The sequence below is a fragment of the Strix uralensis genome, chromosome 5, assembly GCF_047716275.1.
Source record: "Strix uralensis isolate ZFMK-TIS-50842 chromosome 5, bStrUra1, whole genome shotgun sequence".
Taxonomy (NCBI): domain Eukaryota; kingdom Metazoa; phylum Chordata; class Aves; order Strigiformes; family Strigidae; genus Strix; species Strix uralensis.
Window position 1 is genome coordinate 76,039,022 of NC_133976.1, and position 25,159 is coordinate 76,064,180.

Sequence of the window (25,159 nt, forward strand, 5' to 3'; positions counted from 1 at the left end):
AGAGCTGTGGCTGTTCCACTGTGCTGAACTGTGCCTCTGCCAGTTCAGCTGAGACATCAGGGACATGGTGCGCTGGGGGAACCAGGCTCCCGTGGTCCCCAGTTTTCGGTCACAGTTTCCCTTACTGCTTACTTTATGTAATATCTTTCTGTTGAATTTTTGAACATTTTACCTTCCTCAGGGATCACAGGCAGAAATATAGAAACCCTCCCTATGAGAAATGTCAGCTTTACCTGGAGATAAACATCTTAATCCTGATTGATTGCCTGAATCTCATACCTTTTGGAGGCAGATCCATCATGGAATTGGTCACTAATGGTCCCAGACCCAAGCTGCTTTGCTGCAGAACTGAGCAAGAAAAGAATGACAGGGCAAGGGGGAAATAAGTTCATGACCACAACATAGATAACAGCACAGGAAACAACAAAAGCAATTTACAGGGGAAAATAAATAATCTCTATAGGAAAACTGAATACACTGGAATTCCTAATTAGGGAAAAAAAGGATAACTTTTTGAAAAAATAATTTCTATCCTCTTCTCCAAAGAGGTTATGGAGGCCAAGTCTCAGTGAATGGCAGCAGGATTTAAGAAATTAAATATTTGAATAACCCTTGGAGGTGAGATTTCAGATCTTCAAGTCACTTCAGTTCTTCAACAATACTGGTCAATGCACAAGACGTGAAGGAATGCTAGCCGATCTCTCTGTGGGCTGGCATGGGATAATACAGACAGGTACTGAAACTAGGGTCAGGGAGAAATTTCTTCTGAAAACAGGCAATAAGGGGTGACAATTCAAAGAGCCGAAGGGAATGCTCTTGCAGAACTCTTCATTTCTCTTGCATTCACCCTTTCTTGCTTTCTCCTCATTAACTTCTTTTCTTTTTCATTCACACCTCAGTGTTGTCCCCATTTCCTCCCTCTTACTTTCACCCCATTTATTATTTTCTCTTTTCTCTTGCCCGGCACCTCCTGATGTGTCTTTCGTTAGGCATGTACTGATGTCCAACAAATAGGTTTGTGCTGCGTGAAGGCACGTTGCAATGCAGCAATTGTTGCTGAGTGATTCTGCTGCTGTTGCATGGCACAGTGGGAGGGATTTAATCTCAGACATGACACCCCAGGGACTCAGCAGTTTTATGGGAGAGATTGTTCCCTAGATAGTATTCCTATCTAGGTAGTATTTCACTTCCCATAAGTTTGCTCTACCATCTAGTCCTATTAAAGAGTTGTTAAGTAAAGATGGAATTAGATTGAGAGAACTGGACCATGTAAGTGACACTGCAGAAGATGAGTGTAAAGTAAAACCTCAGGAAACAAAATATATTAGTTAGTAGATTTTTTTTCTCCTCGGACATGTTTGCTGTGGAAAGGTGGTCTGAGACAAGGAAGCAGAAACAGCAAACTTGCAGACAATAACAGGAAAGGAAGTGAGAGAGTAATCTACAGCATAATTATGGAATTTCAGGATATTAATAAAAACAGGTTTGAGATCCTCAAGACCAGAAATGGGAGAGCAACTGACTTCATGCAAGTGAAGTCATTCTAGCAATAGTCTTGGTGAAGCTGACATGGTGCTTCTGCCGTGACATAAAAGAGGTTCCCATGCAGTAAATATAATGGTGCAGTCTCTAGAAGTCTGAATTTCAAAATCTACCTATTCGTGTCATTTTAATAGTTTTGGTTTCAAATAATCACAATTAGCACTTCTGAAACCTTGCATTTCAAATGTTCCCACTATTTTCTTTTTGCAAACATTCAAGAGAGGTCAAAGTTTGATGTCTCTTTTAAAATCAAAATGAGAAGAGAGATTAAGAGTATTTGCTTATGCATTTTAGTCTCCTTGGCCCAGTGATGTTGAATATATTTTTAACAGAAGGTACATGGTCAGAGACAAGTCCCCCAGTTCCCTGTTTTTAAGTTAACCTTGTTAAACATGACATTATTGTTTAACATAGGATAGGGCTTCTCTTAATGCCATGGTGAATTATTCATATGCAAAGCTAAGGTATTTTACCTTGTTAAGTGTAACTGCAGCATGTTGAGACCAATACCTGGAGCCATGTGTCATAGCCAGAATTAGACACGGATTTCTTAAAACTGTAGTGGAGTAAAAATGCAATTACTCTGCAACTACAATCTATGTAATTAAAGTAGGTAGCAGTCATTTAGTGAAACATAACACAGTCAGAGACTTAGAGAGTCTATAATAATGTAGTAACTTGAACATAAATGCTGCAGAAAAACTGCTAAATAAATATTTCATTCCTTTGGCCAGGAACATGTAATCTTTGAGGTTCTTTGTCCACAAAATGGGAGATGATCATGCAGGCTCACAGTAAACATTCATAGCTCTGACCAACATGTTTATGATTAGCTATAGCAAACACTTCATTTCAGATATTCAAACATTTTACAAATATCTCTTTAAGTATTGTTAGCATCTCTCCATCTTTCACAAACTTCTCTCAGACTGCAGAATGGACTTGGAAATATGGATTCTGATTTGGGAATTTAGGTACCACTCCTTTCTGGTAAGGTGAAGAACTAATCAGTTCTTTCATTAATTCATTATCACTGCCTTAAATACGGTCTGCAGAAATACAGGCAAAAAAAAAAAAAAAAAAAAAAAATTTAGTTGCCCTCTCAGAAACAAGTTTGAACTTGAGTTCAATATATGTTTAAATTCTTGCAAAGAATTTGAGCCAACTCCCTTTATATCTGTGCTTATAATCTACATTTTAGGTAAGCTGTTAAGTATAATGGAAGATGTGTAAAAATCCCCAAGATTAATGGACACAGAAGCAGAACAGACTTTTCTCAAGCTCTTGAGAACTTCATGTAAGAGTGATCATGATAGACTTAACAAGAATTTTAAAAGCATTTGCTGAGCAAAGAAACTGGGTACTTTCCAAAGCAGGTTCAAGGATCATCTAGAGGTATCACAAGTGAGTCTGCTAGATCATAAGTGAGTGAATAAGGAAATCACTGATAAACACAAGGTACTAACACCATTTCCAGCTAAGGGAAAAGGAAAGATTTTCTTTAACTTCAGTAAGAGTCCCTCTGGGCCCTCAGTATGTTAATATTCCTGTCAGAGACACTACCGAAGGCTGCAAAATCTCTGAGGAAGAGTGAGAGTCTCCACGGGTTTATTCAGAGTCCCAAAAGGACCTCCATGACTTGGAGAGATTTGCAGAGATTCACTGAAATATCACAACACCTTTTCTGGATTCACTGGCAGGTGGAGGGTGTTAATCAACAATTCTCTGAGATACCGCCCTGTACTGTATTGTAGTTCTCTGTTATTTCATTACCAATATTCCTTAAGCCTTTAGCAGGAAAAAAAAAAAAAAAAAAAAGTAATTTAAAACAGGAAAAACTAGAAATAATGTGGGTTTAGTTTTTTGTCTATTTGATATTTTTTTAAGAACTACCCATATGTGTTTTAAATAAGAGATGCATTTCTGTTATTCATTAGCTCTAGGTATTCAGAACAAATTGTAAGCTGGTTTCAGTCAGCCTTCTGAATCCTCTTCTCTTTTGCTAGCTTTGCCACTTGTCACCCAGGGACTTTGAGTAGCTCTCATAAGGTTTTTCTATTTAATAGCACAGGCATGATAGCTGATACGAGGATAATGAAGTACTGTGTCTTCAATTCATGCTGGGCTGCAGAGGGAGTACTTACCTATCATGGTACTATTCCTTCAGAGAATATATCCTGGAATCTACTGATTTTCAATTCAATCTTAACCAGAAGCTTAAATAACCCTTCTGCTAAGGGAACCTTTCTCATGGCTGAAGATAGGTATAATTTTAGAGTTCTGGTATGAGCATTTCATCTAAAGTGCTTGAAGAAGATATTTATAGTCAGATAAAACTTGTCTTGTTGGGATTGACTGGTGTGAGGAGCTTCAGTCAACTTCCAGAAACAGCGGTAGAGCACAAGGAGGAAAAAAGAAGAGGCTTACTGAAATCTCACTTTGATGTCCCTTTTCTAGCTAGCCTATAACCTCTGCAAGTATGATTTCAGCATAGGTCCACTGATGAAATAAATGTGTGTGTGGCATGAGCTAGTCCCTAGTTTTATTGCCTTTTGATGACACCAGCCACTCTTCTGACCCATTTACAACCTACTCTGAAACAACACTTTGAGCTGGATCATATCCAAAGTGATGACTAGATCATACTGGTTGCAGTGGATAAGCTCAGGCCTGAGCATGTGTCTCTGTGCAGTGGATACCCCAGTCTAGTTTTATGTCAGTATTCAGACTGTTTGCTACAAGTATATCTAACTGGAATGGTTTCAGCATTTCATTAAATTATATCTCTTCTCTTTAATTATAGTAAAATGGAAATTGCAATAAAATGTGGGGTTCCTCCACCTCAGAGATAAGTAAGCACCTACATTTTCAACACATTGAAACCATCCTAGTGCTGGAAATGACTGCTTTACGTGGTAGTTGCCTTTCTGTGCCTCTAGATGGAGATCCTATCCATTTAACTCAACCCTCTAGAGAGAACATGGGATGCTTCAAGAGCTCCATTTTCATACTCCATAGACCAAAAATTACTTTGTTCTCTGATTTCTGGGTTATAAAATTCTTTTGATCTTAGTAACTAGATTTTCAGACCCCCCTACTTCACAGCTTACCAGAAAAAAGGGGAAAAAAAAAGCTATTCTGTTCTAGCTTTCCACAGCAAAGGAGTCCTGAACTATATATTTTACCTGAAATGTAGTGGTGAAACCCCCTGTCTTTTCAGTTGCCATTCTGCAAATTCCCTCCAGCGTGTAAGCACCTCTGACAAGCTGAGGTGCACAGTATTGCAGGTGGGACTCAGAAGGAATGATACGGACCATTGTGTTACCCAAAAAGTAGATTTGTGTCCGGCATGCAATGAACCAATCTTCACACACTCAGGCGAGATATTGTAATTTATTCAGGCCTGGGTGCTCAGTGGACATTTCCACAGATCAAGTACCAACAGCAGGTTTTAATGCTCCTTTTATACACAAAGATCAGAAGTTAGTACTTTTCCATAGCACGCCTATTAGATACTGATTGGTTAGTGATTAACATACAATTATAATACAGTTTACTTAATGTTTCCAATACTATACATGCTCAGGGGAAGGGTCTTAACCTGGGCAGGGATCTTTTTGACCTGTGGGTGTGTTTTTTAGCATTATAATGAAGGCAATTCAATTTAAGGACACCCAAAAGTTGGTTTCATTGCCAAGTTAACTGATTGATTGATCACTCTGTCAAGTTGTCAAATAACTCATTCTCAACACAATTCTATACATTGTCTTTATGGTCCAGGACATTCTAGTCATTTTCTAGACATGGAGAACAAAGCTTATTCTTTAAAAATTTCAGTGTCTCACCTGACCAATCGTATAATTATCCCCAGGTGTGCAGTAGCTATAGCTACTAACACAATCATTAACCATGAAATTTAGCAAGTATGAAGTAGACTATATCAATTGTATTCCGTCACTTTTACCATATGGGCAACCATATCATATGGTTCCACCAGAGTGCAGTGGAAAGGCTTGCCAAACTTCACCAAGAGACAGCTATTTGCTCACTGGTCTGGGACAAAGGGTTCTTTATATGCAGTCCTAGCAAGAATAAGGAGACACCTGAGTCAAAGTATCTCCTCCAGTCCAGGCAGTAAAAATCCCTTTTTGTGGATCAAAACCAGTTAGATAAAACCATGCCTATCAAGCATATTTTTCAGGTTTGCCCAATGCATTAAGATGCAGAATTTAGCTTGTAATGATGTCAGCTGCTCAAAGACTGAATGCAAATTCTCTCTTGATTACACAGGTCCTGAAAAACAGATATATCTGCAGCCAAAACTACACTTACAGAAAGACAATAAATTAAGTGCTCTACTACCAGTGGGTGACTATCAGCACAACAATAGTAATAGTAACAACAATACCAATATAGTAGAAATACATAATTATCCAGACCTTTGAGGAGAAACTACTTCTTTTTTGTATTTTCCTGAAATGATAGAGATTATTGTTTGTTGTGTTTTTTTCTATATTGCCTATATGTTTCCTTGCGTGATTTTGAATAGAACCCAGCTGGGCTTGTGACACTATATTTACCAGCTGTAGACTATAAGAACAGCAGTGAGCAAGATGTAGTTAATAGTTGTACAAATGTTCAGAGACTAACAATAGCACTGAGGCAGCAACGCTGATACCAGCACTGCCACCTACTCATGTACAAGTACCCTGTTGCTTTTCTGGGAGTATTTTTTCGTTATTTTATCTCAATTGTTTTAGTGGCACAGTGTTAGTTCATTTTTCTTAATGCTCTACCACTCTGATCTACTTGGTGTTTCAAGATATGTGCAGAAATTGTTTATTTTTCCCTTGAGTACCCTTCACAATGAGATGGGGAAAACTAGATCCAGACAGGCCCACAGAATATCTTTTTTTGTAGGACATGTGCTGACTGAGAAAAACAAAAATGCATGAAAATAAGAAGAATGGACCACACCGAAGCAGTAACACTTTGCAAAGGTGTTTCTAGTTTCAAATGGATTGCAGAAGGTAACCCATGTGGTGAAGATTTTAGCCTTCTGGTACTTGGGGATTTTCTGAAAAGTATTTTTTACCAAAAGACCAAACTAGATCTATAATCTCTCCTAAAGTCTGCAATAAATTCTGACTAATGTGCCTAGTACATTTGTCACGGGTTTAGGGATTTTGTTTCTCTCTTTTTTTCACACCGTGGCTTTAAATGATGCCAGGAAGGAATTTAGAAGCAAAACCAGTGCTGTTCAGGATCAAAATAAATTCAGGAAAATAAAATAAATCTATTATTGCTACAGCAAAAATCAAATCCATTTTACATAGGTTTGGACTGGAGAGGAACTGGATCAAAGAGGAGAAGTTAAAAAAGTATATTTTACTTTTGTTTGAGAGTCGCATGTTGAAAAGTGCTCAGAGTAGCAATGCACATATGTTCCTGGGTAATCCCATTTAAATCACAAATATAACTTTCAGGTACAGATTGTTTGCTTCCTCTTTTATGTCTCAACTTTTATAGGGTTTCAGAGGATTCAAAGAAGCCATTAAATCCTTACCATATTTAACTTGGCAATATGCAGAATACAAAGAAAGGATTTGTCTAACAAACTTTGACAGGCATGGCATATCAGCCAATTTTTTCGATATACACAATATTTCCATAGTCTGTTTTGTGACAAATGTTGGAGATATATTCTAAATTTAAAATTACGGCGATTGCTACAAGATTCATCTTCACCAAAGGGATAGGATCCTGTCAGAGCAAGTGGAAAACACACAGTCAGCAGAACGTAATACCTAAGTACCTCCTGTCTGAGGATCATGAGCCTAAGAGTGACATGCAGTCCCTGTCCCTTCTCCTTGCTCTCCCATTTTTGCAGGCCTCCTCCTCAGGGTCTGCAATGGAATAGGGTGAGTACCCTGCATGGCATCATTTTGCTCCCTCACACTCACTGCGATTCGCTTTTACAGTGAACCAGCTTACTGACTTCACCCATCAGACCTCTGTTTCACTGTTCCAAGTGACTCCTAGGGAGGTAAATGAAGGAAAGCTAAGCAGACCATGGCGGTCAGCATGCTCTGTGAAGGTTTAGTCCAGCCTGTGCCAGCCTGGACTACATTTCTCCTTGCGAGTGGCAGTGGGGATCCAAGTCAACCCACCCATGCCCTGCTTCTGCCTGTTTACTACTCACTGCAAAAAGACCTGGCATCACACCAGGGCAAAAGTGCATGTACTTTGTAACCCACCAAATCCCCCAGTTCTGCCCCAAAACCTTGTCTAGTCAAAAGAAGGGAAGGGAATGATTTTCAGCACTATGAATTCTTTAGAGGGGAGAAACTACTTCACTGGAAATGTTTCCCAACTATATATCAAATATCAAACAATGAATTATTTTATATGTGGATTTCTTGGCTCTGGACATTTTCCATGCAGTGATTATGGTGTTTGCATTTCACAGAGTCATATATATTTTGAAATATATTTCAGAAACTGAACTTGGCTGGTTTTCAGGTCACAAGAGAAATTTCTTGCCTTTCTGGGTATTCTCTGTTTAGCAAGAATGCACTTAGCATAGAGGATAAATGATGATAGCCCACGGGAGTCAGTGCCATATTGTGCAACTCACACAAACACCCATGGGCTTGCAGAGGAGAGCTCTGTTCCTTCAAGAATAAGATCTGGTACTTCTCATAATGGGAGGTCATATTACCTTAAAATGCCTCTGCCCTGGAGGTCTGCCTGAGGAATAACATCTGTTCCCATAACAACTGCCTTTCCAACAGGAGAGATGGGCTCCATGGCATGACAAAACAAAGACAAAATCCACAGGCAGTTCTGTACTGAGGGAGCAAGCGGCCACAATAAGAAACAGAAACCTCACTATGGACCTGATTCAGACCCTACCAGAGCCAATAGGAAAGAGTCCAGCATATTTCAGGGGATCTTGGGTTAGGGAGCATGCATACCCTGTCTCTGCTCATATAATGGTAGTACTATCAGCAGCGATGATATATGTCAGTTGAAATCAAATGTTTCTTCAGCCCTAGACTTTCTCATTAACACACACATGGTTCACTTTACAATCATATTGATGCAAGCAAAAGAAGATTTTACTGGAGCAAGTGATAGCAGGTATTTCTCTATACCTAAGAAAGCTGTGTCAATGTAATTTGCAGTCAAGAACTACCAATATTCTCATGGCAGGAAAGTTTTGTGCAAAGAGAGATCACTGGGAAAGGGACTTCTCTGCTTTGCTTCCATTTGAAAGAACACAGTGAAATCCTATTCCTAACAAATAAAATTAGTTCTTAGCTTTCATTCATCTCCTTGTATCCTAGATAATAAAATCAGGGGAATTTATACTGAATTACCAATATTTCCACTGTAACTGGGTAAAAAATTCAGCAGAAAAGACTTAAGAATAAATTTAGCTGGGAGATGGTAATTTGGATTCACAACAAGTTTCAAGGTTTCAAAATTAATTTTAGTTCTTCAGTGGAATGAAAACAAAACCTCTGAACATTTTGTCAAAATGAAATTGTAGAGAAACACTCGTTTTTTTTATCATAAAGTACATTTTTTTCAGCTCTGATTCTCTCTCATTCTCTTTCCTTTTTGCTCCCTCTCTCACTCTCTGTCACCAGAGGTAGCTGCAGAGCCCTGGATCACAAACTCTTTTCAGCTGAAATTTTTCTGAAATTCATACATCTCTGTGAGTTATTTTGTCTTTTCATCAAAAATGCATTCTGTTAAGAATGCTCATAAACAACTCTGCTTGAGAGAAGTTCTTAGCTTGTCCCAAAAAATTGATATCTTACACATCTAACTGGATCACCAGCTGTTCAGCTGTGAGGCTTTGGGTGAAAAGCACACAGTGAATTGCTGAATTGACAGTCCTATATATTAAAGATGTCTGTCCTGTCTATTTTTTGCACAGAGCATAAATTCTGTTATATTCTACTCAGCCTATTCTTACTGTACAAAGCATATATTAATTAAAGTATTCCTCCTCACAGTTTTGTTCTCTTGAACCTGATCCCAAGGATTTTAGGGATGTACCTGTGAATCCATAGTAGGAAAAAAATGTCTGTCTAGTCTTATGTTCCTCTTTTTATCCATGTGTTCACTTCAACATGTAATTGGCAAACAAATCTTAGCTGTTTCTAAAAGCAAAGGCAAATGCATGAGCCCCACCTTCTGCCAGTTATATTTCTTTAAGTATAAATTACAAGATTACAAAGTTGCCTCAGACAGAAAACCTTTACTCTGGTATAGCATTTTGACTTTTCCACAGAGACAGACTTGCTTATTTTTCTTAGAGGTCAGAAGAGTTTTTGCTGTTGTGCTGACATTTTGCATCATCTTCCTTTTGCATCTGAAAGAAAATATGCAGTGCTGAAATGACAGTGAAAATGCATTGCTCCATTTAAGTGACATGGATTGTATATGTCTGTGCATCAGCAGGGTAGTCACAGGGGTCAGATGAGGATTTGTTAATCCCTGATGTATAAAGGAGCCAAACATAACTGAATTTTTTGTCGTCCTTTGATTGCACCACCACTTTTAGAATCTCTGTCTTAAAGAAGTGATGCCTTATGGGTGGGGAAAAACGGAGAATATTCCAATTAGAAACAACCTAACTTCTCTGTCACATCTGGCCTTCATGCCTCAATAATCCCTTGAGCACAGCTCATAAATAATGAGCACTCAGAGACTGACTGTACAATTCTAGTGCATTCTATCGACTTCCAGGGGATGCACAAAAGGATAGTACATATCCTGAAGGCAAAAGCACGTGTGGTTTTCTTGGTCTTCTAACAAATGCATATTGCTAGTAGTTTAATTGCTACTTATTGAGTACTGCCGGTAGGCTATACAGGGCACAGAAAGAATTGCTGTGTATAAACAGAACTGATTTTTATCTGTTTCTTTCTTTATCATTACCCTGATATCCATTTCAGACCTTTTGTCATAGCTTTATGTGATACAGAATAAAAATACTGTGATTTGAAAAAAGTGAGAAGATATAAGTAAGCAAACATCAACAGAAAAATTCATCATGTTAAAAAAAAAAAAAGGCAACCAAACAAAAACCAACCCTTTTTCCAGGTACAAATAGTCAAAAAGATGTAAAAAATAACTTTAAAGGAAAAAATAAAAATAAAAATTGTATGCATCTAACTAGATAGACAGATGTTCAGCTGAGGTGCGTTTACGAATTCTATTTACTTCAACCGACCTATCCTTTTTTTGTTTATTGGCAGACTAATAACTTTAGTTTGATGTAGTGCCAAAATCTTTGTGTTGACAAAAAAATAACTGCAGTGTAAGAAAATGAGAGGGAGACATGACACAAACTTGTTCCATAAATCTCACAGAAGCATACCCAGGTGGAACATGAAGGAAAGATGGAAACATAAGTCACCTTCATGTGATCTGGCTGCTGGTAAATAACATTTTCACCTCAGATTACAAGAATGGCATACCCTCAGGACCAGACTTATTTATTTGGAATAGGGTTTGAAATGAGCAAAGTGAACTAATTTATTAGTAGGAAAGAAATCAATATGCAGATCTAGTTCCAAAATTTTCAAGTCAATATTAGTTTTATAAGAGAACAATGAGAAAAATAAATCTGAGAACTTAAAAATCTAGATCTGGATTTAAATGTTGTGTCTTTGTCACTTGTTTAGAAGTATTCTATTGGTTTGTTATTCCTTAAGGGGTATTATATGTTGTAAGATGTTTTCATCAGCCAAAGATGACCGGTTCTTCTGAACACACCTTCTACCTTTAAACTCTTTCCAAGTAGGTTTTCTGGGATCCATTTCCTAAAGGCAAAGGGACTAATTTCATTATGGTATCTGTTTTGTTTTCTTTCCTCTACAGGCTTAAGTGATAACTGGGTATCTTGCTAGCAGAACAGAAATGAATAATTCAACGTACATAAACTCTTCCACTGAAAATGTGATGGCTTTGGAGAGCCCCTATAAAACTGTTGAGGTGGTCTTCATCGTCCTGGTAGCAGGTTCTCTCAGTCTAGTCACCATAATTGGGAATATCCTAGTCATGGTGTCAATCAAAGTCAACAGGCATCTACAGACAGTCAACAACTATTTCTTGTTCAGCTTGGCCTGTGCTGACTTGATCATCGGCATCTTTTCAATGAACCTATACACCCTCTACACTGTGATAGGTTACTGGCCCTTAGGGCCTGTGGTGTGCGACCTCTGGCTGGCTCTTGACTACGTGGTCAGCAATGCCTCTGTAATGAACCTCCTCATTATCAGCTTTGACAGATACTTTTGTGTCACCAAGCCTCTGACGTATCCTGTGAAGCGGACCACTAAGATGGCAGGCATGATGATTGCAGCTGCATGGGTGCTGTCCTTCATCCTGTGGGCTCCTGCAATTCTCTTCTGGCAGTTCATTGTGGGAGGAAGGACTGTCCCGGATGGGGATTGCTACATCCAGTTTTTTTCTAACGCTGCCGTTACTTTTGGCACTGCCATTGCAGCCTTCTATTTGCCTGTTATCATCATGACTGTCCTTTACTGGCAAATCTCTCGAGCTAGTAAGAGTCGGATAAAGAAAGGGAAAAAGGAAGCTGCCCAAAACCAAGATGCTGTTTCTCCCAGCCTTGTCCAAGGTAAAATAGTAAAACCAAACAATAACAACATCCCAACCAGTGGGGATGAGTTGGAACACAGCAAAATTCAGAATGGAAAAACCACGGGGGAGACTGTGACAGAGAACTGTGTTCAAGGGGAGGAGAAGGAGAGCTCCAATGACTCCACCTCTGTTAGTGTGGTCACTTCCAACGTGAAAGAGGACAAAGCTGCCAAAGATGCCAGCCAGGCTTCTGCCTCCCAAGACCATCTCAAAGTGGAGAACTCCAAGCTGACATGCATCAGGATAGTCACCAAGTCCCAAAAGGGTGACTGCTGTGCCCCCAACACTACCGTGGAGATTGTAGGTGCCAACGGGGAGGAGAAGCAGAACAGCGTAGCCCGGAAAATTGTCAAGATGACAAAACAGCCGGCTAAAAAGAAACCACCTCCTTCTAGAGAGAAAAAAGTGACAAGGACTATTTTGGCCATCCTCCTGGCCTTCATTATCACCTGGACCCCATACAACGTGATGGTGCTCATCAACAGCTTCTGCACATCCTGCATACCCGGCACTGTATGGACCATAGGTTATTGGCTCTGTTATATCAACAGCACCATCAACCCTGCTTGTTATGCCCTCTGCAATGCTACTTTCAAGAAGACCTTTAAGCACCTTCTTATGTGTCATTACAAGAATATAGGAGCTACAAGGTAAAAACAATAATAAAAATAATAATGCAAAAGGTGAAGAAATTCCTAATTAAATTTAAAAAAAAAAATGCCATAGCACTTTATGCTCTTTTATGGAATGTGCAATCCAGGATGTTAGTGGAAATACTGACATGGAGCATCAGCTCCACCCCTGAGAACTACATTTAAAAACATTTTTTTAATTATGGAAAATAAATCTTGAGGACATGAGGATGTTTGAGGAATTTTTCAAGTATGTGGACTGGAGGCACAGTTCCTTTCTTTCTGAGAGTATTCTGAAGAAGGGCTCTAGAGTCTACGATTTTTGGTCCTTCTGTGTAAAACACCTGTGGGTTTTTTTGTTGGTTTGGTTTTTTTCTGTCTCTGTTTAGTATGTCTTCATCTAGAAGAAAAAAAAAAAAAAAGGAATTTTAACAATAACTGTTTGGAAGATCATTACATAATCTGAATTAATCATGGTAGAAGGTTTCTAAAGCTCAAAGCTGTCTAAAGCTTTTTGTCACTGTCATGTAAGAACCTTAATGTTAGGTAAAAAAATGTTGAAAGTTATTTTATGTTGTTTATAACACTACCATTTCCAAAACTGCATCAGTTCCGAAAGTGTACTTATGCTCAACACATAATCATTGCTAACCTGTGTATCATTTGAAGTCTGCCTCTTGTCCCCTTCTAGGGGCTTTTGTTCGTGATTCCTTCATCATGTAAAGATAAAAATGAAAAAAGTCAATCTTTTCCAGTTTGCTACATCCCAAGACTATTTCAGCATCCATGTAAACCAAGGCTCTTGAGACAATTTTGTTCACTTTGTTTGTTGTATAACATCCACACATGGACTTGTCTTTTACCTCCATCAGCCTTTTCTTCCTTTTTGTACCTTATTTGTCCAGGGCACAAAGGTTGAATATCAAATGAAGTTGTAAATTCAAAGGTCTCATTCAGTCAGCTCCCATGGTAGCCAAAGGGCCTCAGCTGAAGAATAGAAACAAGGTTATTGCTAGGAAAACAGAGGTTACATCCTTTTAAAGTTGGATGTACAGATGAAGAGGTATGCTGAGGCTCCACGGAATGAATAGTTAATATTAGATGACTGTGTTCTTGACCAGTCAAAAGATGATTCACACTCAATTATTGAGGAAAAGAATAAGATGGACTGACATACCTACATGGATGCCTAAGCCCTTAGTGTGAAACCATGGTCCTTCCTAGGTGTATCCTGGACAAGATGTTTCTTTTGTGGAAAAGATATTAGCTACATCGCCTTTTGTACCAGCTGGGAGCAATATTTTCACTGTAAGCCAAGGGATAACATTAATAAAAAGGCAGAGAGGAAAACAGTGATTACACAAAACCAGACACTGTAATAGTCTGGATGGGGAGCTGGCAGGGGTATAGTTCAAATATTATCTGCTACTCCACACCAACTCAAATCCAGATTATTTCTGCTTGGCAGATACTATTTCAATATTTGATATTTATTGTAGCACAACTGAGCACTGTGTGCATAGGACAAAGTGAAAACAGCAAATGTTTGTGAGTTATGCATATTCTGGTTACCTCCTTCTTAGTAACTCTAACTTCCAGGCACTAGTGAAGGTACATCTACAGATTTTGTTACCCAAAAAAGTAGTTTGCTGCATAGACAGTGTCCTGAGAGACTGTCTTCTGGAGTGAAAACCACCTACCAAATAGGACACAAAATCATTCTGTTATTTCATGCTACCACATTACAGTCTTCCAAAATGCATTTAAAAATAGCAGCCTTCACAATTACGGGGAAATTATCTCACAGACCTAAGCTTTACATTTGACAAACTTATTGGAACACAGTGTCAAAGCACTTTGACAATATGAGAATTTTCATGTTTCAAAGTACAAATTCCTAGAAGAAAGTGAAAATTAGGAGATTAAAGTTCAGTAAATTAAGACCACATTAAACTCAGGATTAACGTGTCTTAATATGCATTCATTGATTCTATACCCCTAGTGATTTCATTCTAATATATCTAAGTATCTCCATGCAGCCAAGGATCTGATTTTGCAACCCTCACTTGCCTTGAGTCATATTTACTATCACTATTTACATCTTCCTTCTTGTAAGGAAGAATTACTCAATGATAAGACTTGCAAAACTGAGTGCTGCTTGTCTTTCAAAACTACATTCACTAGCCTTATCTTGACAAGGTAAGGGAAAGACTTACATGATCATTTCTAGATCATTCATTCTCTTACAGTGTTAAAAAATCCAGATAGAAACCAAAGATAAAATGAAATCTATTCATTTTCTAAATTCTCTAGAAAAGTTTCATAAAAGAAACACCCCTGCTTCTTTCTTTCAACAAGTGCTGTGGGTATCAATAGTATAGGTACTCAAACTGGGAAATAATGGCTTGGAAATATGATCTTTTAACTCCAGTTTTCCAGCAGATGTGCAAATCCAGAAAATAAAAAATAAAAAAACCCCAAACAAACAGGAAAACCTTCAGTTTGAAGCTTTGCAGCACTTTTCCATAGCAGCACCCACGCTTTTGATCCTAAAGGCCAAGATGCTTTGGTGTGTGATATAACATATTACAAAGGGTTGCAGGACACAATCCTGCATGTTTCCACCTTGTACCAATTCACTGAAAAAATATTTCCGTGATACATCTACATTCACAGTCAATTAAACAGTGTAAAAATAGATGACACAATGCACCTATGCGTGTACACACAGGCATGTAAACACACACCCCAACATAGTTTATATACTTGAAAAATAGTCATCTAACATTCAGCGTGCTGCATGGGATTGTGTCCATGTTGTGCTCATTGGCAGCTGGTGGGAGGTGCAGAACCAGAACTTACTCGTGACACTGTCTACCCCCTCCCAGAGGCAGAGAGGAGACAGAGCCTGCCCTGCAATACTGGGAATCTCTTGAGTCTTCAGTTGGTTGTGGTTCAGTAAGACAAAAAGTGCGATAATCTTTCAGAGTCGCAAAATAATTTGTTCTTTGGAACATCTTTTGAGCTCTCATGTCTTTCCTTTGTGTTCCAAACCACGTTCACCAGGTTTCACTTCCCTTCTGAGTGATAGTTCTGCGAGAGGTAGATGTCGATCTTGAAGAGCAGCTCTTCCTGGGTACCTCCTCCAGCTTTCCCAGCTGTCACCTGTGCCCCATCGCCCCCAAGGCCCGAGGTGGTCCTGCTGCTGGCGTTGCCACATCTTCACCTTGGGCTTGGCCAGAGGATCCCAGTGGCATGTCCACACCATGTGCTGCGCTGGCCACTTTCATTTCACATAGAAATTGCGCAAACTGTGCAGGTGACTCATGAGGAAAAAACAAACAAACAAACAACAAAAAACTGCAGCTAGCACTTCTTGTCCTCTCTTTTTCTTCCTCTTAATTATTTCCAGAAACAGGCTAAAACTAAAAAGGCGCAACCAACCCTTGACAGTAACCCTGCTGCCCACAGCGAGTGACTCGTACTGTCACAGGCCAGCCCTACCTTCACTCTCCAGGGAGAGATCAACAGCCTGAATATTTGTCAATCAGGTGGCACATTTTCTGGGGAAAAGAAAAGAAAAGAAAAGAAAAGAAAAGAAAAGAAAAGAAAAGAAAAGAAAAGAAAAGAAAAGAAAAGAAAAGAAAAGAAAAGAAAAGAAAAGAAAAGAAAAGAAAAGAAAAGAAAAGAAAAGAAAAGAAAAGAAAAGAAAAGAAAAGAAAAGAAAAGAAAAGAAAAGAAAAGAAAAGAAAAGAAAAGAAAAGAAAAGAAAAGAAAAGAAAAGAAAAGAGAAAAGAAAAGAGAAAAGAAAGAAAGAAAGAAAGAAAGAAAGAAAGAAAGAAAGAAAGAAAGAAAGAAAGAAAGAAAGAAAGAAAGAAAGAAAGAAAGAAAGAAAGAAAGAAAGAAAGAAAGAAAGAAAGAAAGAAAGAAAGAAAGAAAGAAAGAAAGAAAGAAAGAAAGAAAGAAAGAAAGAAGCTCAAGTAATGTTGAGAAATCTGTTTTCCAGTGAGGACAAAACCTAAGAAAAATTTCTGTCAGACTCTTTCTGTTTGGAATTTTCATTTGATTTACCAGGAATCATGAGGATCTGTTCAGAGACAGGAAAGTGAACATCACCTGATGAAAAATTGTCCAAAGATAACAAACACGTTTATATGGGTCAGATTGCTTATCCCTGCTTTTCCTTCCTTCCTTCCTTCCTTCCTTCCTTCCTTCCTTCCTTCCTTCCTTCCTTCCTTCCTTCCTTCCTTCCTTCCTTCCTTCCTTCCTTCCTTCCTTCCTTCCTTCCTTCCTTCCTTCCTTCCTTCCTTCCTTCCTTCCTTCCTTCCTTCCTTCCTTCCTTCCTTCCCTCACAAATGCTCATGGGGATAAGAGTGCTCAAATGGACCCCAGGGATCAGTTGTTTGGCATCTGCAAAGCATGAAAGGGACAAAAGCAAGTGTTAAATCTACCAGCCCTCTGTTTTATGTTTTTCTGGTGGAGGAAAATATATTCACAAGAGGAGGCATCCTTAGCAAGTGTGGCTGTGGTGACAAAAGCCCACACACCAGTGAGGAAATCATTGGGGTGGCCCAGCTGCTCCTGGCTGGCCCAACTGAAACAGGGGCAGGAGGGGATGGGCATTTTTTTGTTTGTTTCATCCCCTGATGGATTTGCATGTGTCCATGTGTCTGCTTTGCAGTGGGGTTTGCTTGTAAACTCACTGTCCCCTTCCCCAGTTTTGTCTTATTTCAATCCCTGTTCTTCGTTCCTATGGATGCGATGGCTGCCCCAGTGGTGCCTGGGGATACACCTCCTGGTTTCTCCTGTGGTGCCGAGGTGTCACACTTTGAATTTTTTACCTCAACTGGCAGCACCTTTCCTTAGCACTTCTGTTACCCAAAACTGATCCTGGTACTGGCCTTGCAGAACCAAAGGTTCTGCGTCATGGTGCAAAGCTAGTGTGATGCAGCTTCAGGGGCAGGAAGAGTGCTGCTGGTATTTGTTCTCCTTCCCTCCCCTTACAATAATTCCTAAAAATATTTCTTTTTTGAAAAATCAGGGTCCTTCTTGTGTGAAGCTGAAGTCTTAGGAAAGAAACAGCAGGAAGTCAAACTCTGCTTCTGGGGCTGTGCTGGGCGTTTGTCTGGCGTCTAATAGCTTTTGATATTTTTAAAGATCTCCTCTTTGATGGCTCTGTACTCTCAGCTGAGAGCAGTGCAAGTGGTAGAAATTGAGAAGCTAAAAAGAAGCTTTTTTTCACCCCTGGGTCTACAGATTGTTCACATAACATGTCTAGAGACACTTGGTAGGGGTGTGATTTCTATACAGTATCACTTTTATTGTTCTTGTATAGCATGAAAAGCTCTAGACTTTTAAGAAATTATTTATTTTTTTAATTTATAGAAAATCTTTCCCTGAAGGAATCTGAGAGATGGTCCTTAATTTGCTGTGGCTTCTTTTCTCATTTCTCTGTCTATCCTTCTTCTTTTGTCACAGCCTTAACAAAAAGCTTTCCTCCTTCCTCACTTTAACAAGTATGTTGCCTGTGTTTCAGCTACAGGTGTGCAGTTTCTCTTGCCTTTTAGGCACTGTGAATGCTGGTATTCAAACTCTTTAACCCCACCAAAATACTGCCTTCCCTAGCATGGAAATCCCCCTCCACCAAAGCCCAAATTACTGTGTGAAGTGAGGAGTTCCATAAATCCTTTCTGCATGGCTTTTAAATTGGAAGTAAAAAAAACCCTCACGTGAAACAAAGCCAAAATAATTCTCTTCTTCCCCAGTTTTGTCATCACCATATTAGAAACAACGATGGATAAAGACAAAGAGTGAATATTCTTGCAATAGAATATCATGCAGCAACATGCATGGATTAATTTTATGCCCTGTGAAATAATAAGGCAGTCCTCCCTTCCCTTGAAACCTTTTTCATTCCTCTGCTTACTAACAGAGTATTCACTGAGAAGCCAAGCCTAAGAATGTAATTATAGCAAGGCTGAGTTGGACATGAATCATTTACCACAACCAATGCAATTATTTCTCCTATATTTTTACTTCTTTCCTTTCGCTGTGGCCTCTTTTGGCACATTGTGGAAGTAGTGGGTTACATGAACATATCCGTTCTTCCAGGCCTCATATTTCAGGATACTGGGTAGATTTGTTATACGCATTTCATTCCCATATTAACCAAATAAAGGGAAACAAATTTTGATGTCTTTTTGCCTTCCAAAGCTCTGCATAACCTGAAAAGTGCCATTAGGTAACTACTCTTTTTCATTGTTTTATAGTGAGTTGTTGGTTTGGTTAGGTTTGGGTTTTTTGACCATACTTGCCAAGAAGCACACACAAACTGTATTCTTTGAGATGTCCCAAAGTGCTCTGACTCTCTGGGAGAAGCGTCTGTGGGTGGTATGTGAGGCTGTACAATCACAGTGGCCTTTGGAAGGAAGGATTTCACTGGGTGTTTAACGTTTGGACTGACTGACTTGGCTGCACTGAAGAAAGCACAGGGGGACAAGCTTGGTGTGCCCTAACTTGCAAAGGGACAGACAGGTCACGCTTGTATTGCTTTTCTGCTCCCCCCTGCTCATGTAGGCTGTGGGGAGTGGGGGGGGATTTCTGCCCCCACTGGAGGTTCTGTCTCTAGACCTCTAGACCTCTACCCCAAAGACAGACCTTCTCTGAAGCACATGGTGGTAGTAGTGGCAGTAACAATAATAAAAACACTGGTGAGAGTGTCATGGTTGCCAATAAACAGATCTTCTTATATCTTATCCCTTAATTCTGGTGCCACTTTGCAGAGGTGGTTGGTAACTTAGAGCCTAGCAGTTTGTAAATACCTTTAGATAGTGTGTTTTAACATGACCAACACCGTATCTTGACTGTGTAAAAAATAATACATTATGTGTAATACTATCCAGATAAGGCTATAATGTAAATATATCTACAATGAATGTCCAATTACTCTTCAAGCTCTATGTATGAGGAAGAACCTCTTCTTGAGACGTTTTTAATTTAAGAGTATGGAAAACCTGTTATTCATTTATATAAAAAAACAGCTGCATTCTTTTCTTCAAAATAAAATGCAACTGCAAGAAAGAAAAGAATGCATTACATGTATGTGATATCCAAAATCATATGGTAAAACTGGGAACTGAGGATCTTACAAGTTGGGGACTGGTCAAATTCTTGATGCGGTACATTTGATCTCATATAAATTAAGATAAGCACAAGTTTATGGTTAGCTGTGTAAAGCTGACCCACTTGATTATATATACATTATAGATATATATTTATATATGCTGTATAGATATATACATATTATACACAACATTCATACAGTGAAGGCAAAGTTTGATAAAGTCATATTAACTGGGAATTTGGATGTAATGTTGTTCTCCATTTGGAAGAAAAATGTCTGTGTTATTCAGCAACATTTAAGTATGTTATGCAGGATAAGGAAGCAGGTGTTTCACCAGAGCAGCTCATGAAGGACTGAGACGATGAGGGTTTGAAATATCTTGAATACACAACTAAAATTACATGCAATATATGTGTATGTACTTCTGCTGAGTTGTATTCCTAGTTAAAGCATTGCATTAAACAGCAAATTATAACAATAATAAAAATGTTTTTGTATGTGATATCTCTGTTTATTTTTTTCTTTTTACTAAGTGCACTACCCCGTGAAATGTGTAACTGGGATAATAAGTGGAGAAAAATAGTTTCCTTACAGTAACCACAGGGCTGTGAGACTGTCTGCAGTAATCAAGAGAAAAATTCTGACTTTCTTTTCCCCATCCTTCTTGGCAAGTGTGAAGTTCAAGAGAGGTCTGGAGTACCACTTTACTCGTTCTTGTCCATGTCTGTTCCTCCAGTTCACCTTCTCCAGCGACTCTGCTTCTGTCAGAAGATTTGACCTTTAACTGCAAGGTCCCTTCAGCAACATGGCAAGGGCCTCCAATAAGACATTCCTCCATATATTTCTGTCATCCCAGTGTTAAAAGGGAATAGGTAAGACTCTTTTGTAGCCATCCCGTTATATCAAAGCAAAATAAATTTTTAGTTAATTATGGGGGGAGACGGCACCACTAACAACCAAATGTATGTTGAGCCCCCTTTGCCTTATGAATGCAAACCTAGCTGCATGGTATACCTAGAAAACATATGGGAGTAGGAATAAAGAACATAGGTTGCATATCTTCAGCTCCTCAGGGACTGAGGATGCTGCCTCATCCCCACTTCAGGAGCAGACAGGGCTCAGATACAGCAGAGGAAGCCAGTGGTAGTGACTGGGGACTATCCCTGCCCAGGTAAATCTAGCTTTTGGTCTAGCAATTTGACAAGTGATTGAAGACTGGGTCTCTTGGGCATAGTGGGTGCCATCAGCTCTGTCAGGATCAGGATACTTCAGCCCAGCTGCTCCAGAATGGAAAGAAGTAATTGTAGTAAGGTGGTGTATATTGACCTCATCTTTCTAAATTAATTCTGTGTTAATATTTGAGGATTTTCACTGTTTCCACCTTTTCAGGACTTTACACCTATCTTTATTCTCTCTGTCTAAGGCTTCCCACCACTGCCATTTGCTCTGCTGTTTCTTCAGTCCAAGCTCACCTTCAGCCATTTCACCACCTCTCTGTCCATAAGCTTTCCCCAATGAAAGCCAGAAAAGACACTATTTCATCTGCTTTTTTCTCAAAACAATAAGATAAATTTATGTGTTTGAATACATTCCTTTGCTTGCCCTCTATTTAAGTCCCTTGCACTCTGCAAAACATATACTCTACTGATAGGCTGTAAGGTAGGAAAATACTATTACATCTCTTTCACAGGTAGATCCTGACAGTCAAAGACACTTGTCAAGATCACAATATAGACACAAATACATACCTGAACTCTGTTTTCCTAAGTCACAGTCTACTTATTTCTGATTTATCTCTTCCCTTCAAAGAACAGATTACTGCTTTCAGACCCCACTATGCTAACCGTCACATCACAGACTATATGCATAACTCAAATTGTCAGTATACTGCTACATTTCAAATAACTCTCTCACACACACACTATACCATCCTATAATTGCCAACATACAGCTTAAGGGTGGGCCTCAAGATACCAACCGTGACAGTTTTAACAGATGAAAGAGGTTTCTGCAAATATGAGGGTTAACTTGCAAATGGGTGGAGTTGCCAATCTTGTCTGAAACAGAGCATGGCAGGTCAAGACTTAATCCCTTACTCTATATGTTTTGGAAAGCAAAGTCAAAAAACCACCCTTTTTCCAGCATGTACATTTTTTTATTTGTACATGTGTTTAAGTTCACTTAACATTACAGAAAGCTTACAACTAAGGGTACCTGTAAATTCAGATCACTGAAGCTAAATTTTTGTTTGTCTTCCCAGAGGAGTTTTAAGCACGTTTCACTGACCACACATATTTTGAACACTTTGTTGCCATAGCTGATTGCACACAGGGAAAAAGGGACATGGCTGGTGCCATGCACTCATCTCCCTGCCTAAGCCATTCACTTGAATTCATAGTTTCATCACTAGACTTGCTTTCTTCAAAAGAGTAGAATAAAAATTGCCACCTCAACCTCCACGTACAGCCAGTAATATTTACAGTTAATGTATATCTAACAATATTCATCCTCTCCCATCTGGAGAGACATCTTCAGACAATGTCCCCCAGACCAGAAGTGTCTTTAAGTGCTTCCCTCTGAGGGCTTTTATTAGCAAAAAAATTGTAAAGTGTAACTACCTACTTCTCCTCGAGTTCTGGAAACACCCTGGGAAAATCAATGCAGAGAAATGCTGTTATTTTGTAAATCCATTAACTCTGTTTCTGGCCTTTTGCCAACCATTGTATGCACCTCTAGACATGGGAACCTACTTAACAGCACGAGGAAATTGACTTTGCCACCTTCTTCTCAACAGAGCTTGCCAACTTCATTTCTGCCAACACACAGAACCAGGGAGAATAACAAAACCAGCAAAAATGATAACAAAGAAACGGAGGGACAAAAATACCCCTTTCCTTCTGCCTTCAATCATTGTTTTGTCTTCCCCCGCTTCCTCCTGCCCTCCCTTGCTCCTTCCTCCCTCCCCCTGTCCCTTTCTGCTTCTCCTGTCTCTGAAGTGTCTCAGCTAGCTCTCCAGGTTTCACTCTCTCATTAACAGCTTGCTAAAGGTGCCGAATAAATCACTATGAAAGCAAAGACTTCAGCTTAAAAATGCGAAGCAATGTAGGAGGGAAGGAGGCAAGAAGGAATGTCTCAAAAAGCTCCTGAGTTAATTCATTTAAGTTTAGAGACCAAAGGCTTTCCTTGACTTGCAACATAATCACTATGATTTTGCCTGCAGTTGAAAAACGCTCAGGAGCAGGGCTGAATAGGGGTGATTAGATCCATATGGCACAGAAGTAATATTCCTAAATGGAAGCATTACTGGTGGCAGCTGCACCAAATAATTTTCTAGGAGTATGGGCACAATGGATCTGTGACATGGTAAAATTCTTCCTGCTAAAACTCCAGCCTAAACAAGAATAGGGAGCAAGGTCAAAACAGTTAAATCCCTCCAGCACAGAAGATATTGCTCAGCTCCCCTTACAGATGGGAAGACTAAGAAGTGCCAGTGGCCCAAAGGAGCAAGAACTTTCCTCTGTAAAAGTCACACACTTTGGCACAAATTAAGATACTCCTGGGTCATCTGGTCATGTCATTTTGTGTAACAAGGGATAAGCTACTGCCAACAACTGAATGTGTCACAGCAGGAGGGTTAGGCTTCAACTTTCCTGCCAGTAGCCAACAGATATGGATGAGAGCAGAATTCAGTGTATACATGCTTAGATGTTAAAATAATGGATGTTCCATAGAAAATATAAATAAGACATTTCAAATATGTACATCAAATCCCAGATTTTGTTATGCTGTCTTCCTAAAATAAAAAACAATGAAACCAAAAGTTTTCAATAGTTTTAATTGGTATGTTTTCTATTACACATATGGAAAAAAACCCCATAATTTTATACAAGGGAGAGGGAATGTCTTCTGTTTGGTGGGTTTCACCTCATGCTGAGAAGACATGAGCTAGACAGTTACAAAATAATGGGGTTGGTTGGGAACTTTCCAATGAAATTTTTTTCCACTATAAAATGCTGATTTGTTAAATTCTTTTTTTTTTTTTTTTTTTTGGTGGAGGGGTCAATTTCAATGGATTGACTGGTTTTGAAATGTTCTAAGAAAATCAAACTTGTCTTAAGGGACTATCATAATACTTTTTTTAAAAAGTTCATTTTTTGCTTCAAATGCCTTTTATTCAGAAAGCTTAAATACCAAAACAATCAATATGAAAAATAAAAAGGATTTTCAAACAATGTATACTGGCTTATCCAGTTTTACCTGGGTGGAAGGAAAGAGGGCATAAAACTCATCAGAGATTGACTGTCCACCAAGAGTTTGGGGGAGAACAGGAAAAATTCTCTCCCATTCAACTGCCCATTACAAGTTTCACTCATGCAGTGGACACAAGAGCCCTGATCTGCTATCACTGGGCGTACAACAGTGCCTATGGACAGTGGTCTGGGAGTCATTTACTAGCAAAAATACCTCGGGCATGTGCTTGCAACAGATCTGTCTCCACATTGATCTAAAGTCCTCTCCAAACCTTGTTTTCCCACATTGTCAGCTTGTCTGAGGGGATATTTTGGGTGACCAAGCACAGGGTGTTGGGGAGGGCTATGTGTTAAGTGAGTGCACTGGAATCAGTCCTGCTTAGGCAATCCCTGGAGAAACTGCATAGAACAGAGCTACAGATAGATATTGGTGAGAAAGCCAGCTGAGCGCTGTTACTCAGACACCTCATTGTAAATTTGCACGGGGCAGGGAAAGGCTGTATGACTTATGCACAGCCTTGACCAGAGGACATCAGAGAGATGCACCATACTAAAACAAGCATAAGCAGATTTCCATATCACTTAACAGGGAACAGAAATTACCATGGTTTTTGTTCTGGGCATGCTTGTGTCATACTCCAAAGCAGACAATCAGCATGATTATGTTTTTTATGAACACTTATATAAGTGTTACTCTAATACTTTGGACCCTGCAAATGGGAACTATTTATAAAAGGAAGGAATATATCTTTTAAAAGATAAATGCTAAAATATGTGTTAATCCCTGGGCAGACACAGTTCAGAATAGAAAGGGTTGAAAAGTGAAAGTTGATGGTGTTTGCAAAGAACTATGAAGCCACAGCAAGAAATGAAGATGAGGCATGTCACACTTCATCTGTAAAAAGTAGGGCACCCTCTTAGGGGCAATG

General features: G+C 39.2%; 1 protein-coding gene across 10 annotated transcripts in view; it reads left to right on the forward strand.

Annotated features, from left to right (window-relative positions):
* Positions 1-20,482, forward strand: part of CHRM2 (cholinergic receptor muscarinic 2) — a 102,330-nt gene extending 81,848 nt beyond the window's left edge. For 9 of the 10 annotated variants that reach the window (XM_074871768.1, XM_074871770.1, XM_074871772.1 and 6 more), the window contains 2 exons: positions 11,443-12,875; positions 15,924-20,482. In XM_074871768.1, coding sequence (XP_074727869.1) covers positions 11,482-12,875; positions 15,924-15,945 — 1,416 coding nt within the window. In that variant the 5' untranslated portion in view covers positions 11,443-11,481 and the 3' untranslated portion in view covers positions 15,946-20,482. Of the gene's footprint in view, positions 1-11,442; positions 12,880-15,923 lie in introns of those variants that run through there. The other variant, XM_074871777.1, reaches the window with a different exon arrangement.
* The last annotated feature ends 4,677 nt before the right edge of the window (positions 20,483-25,159 follow it).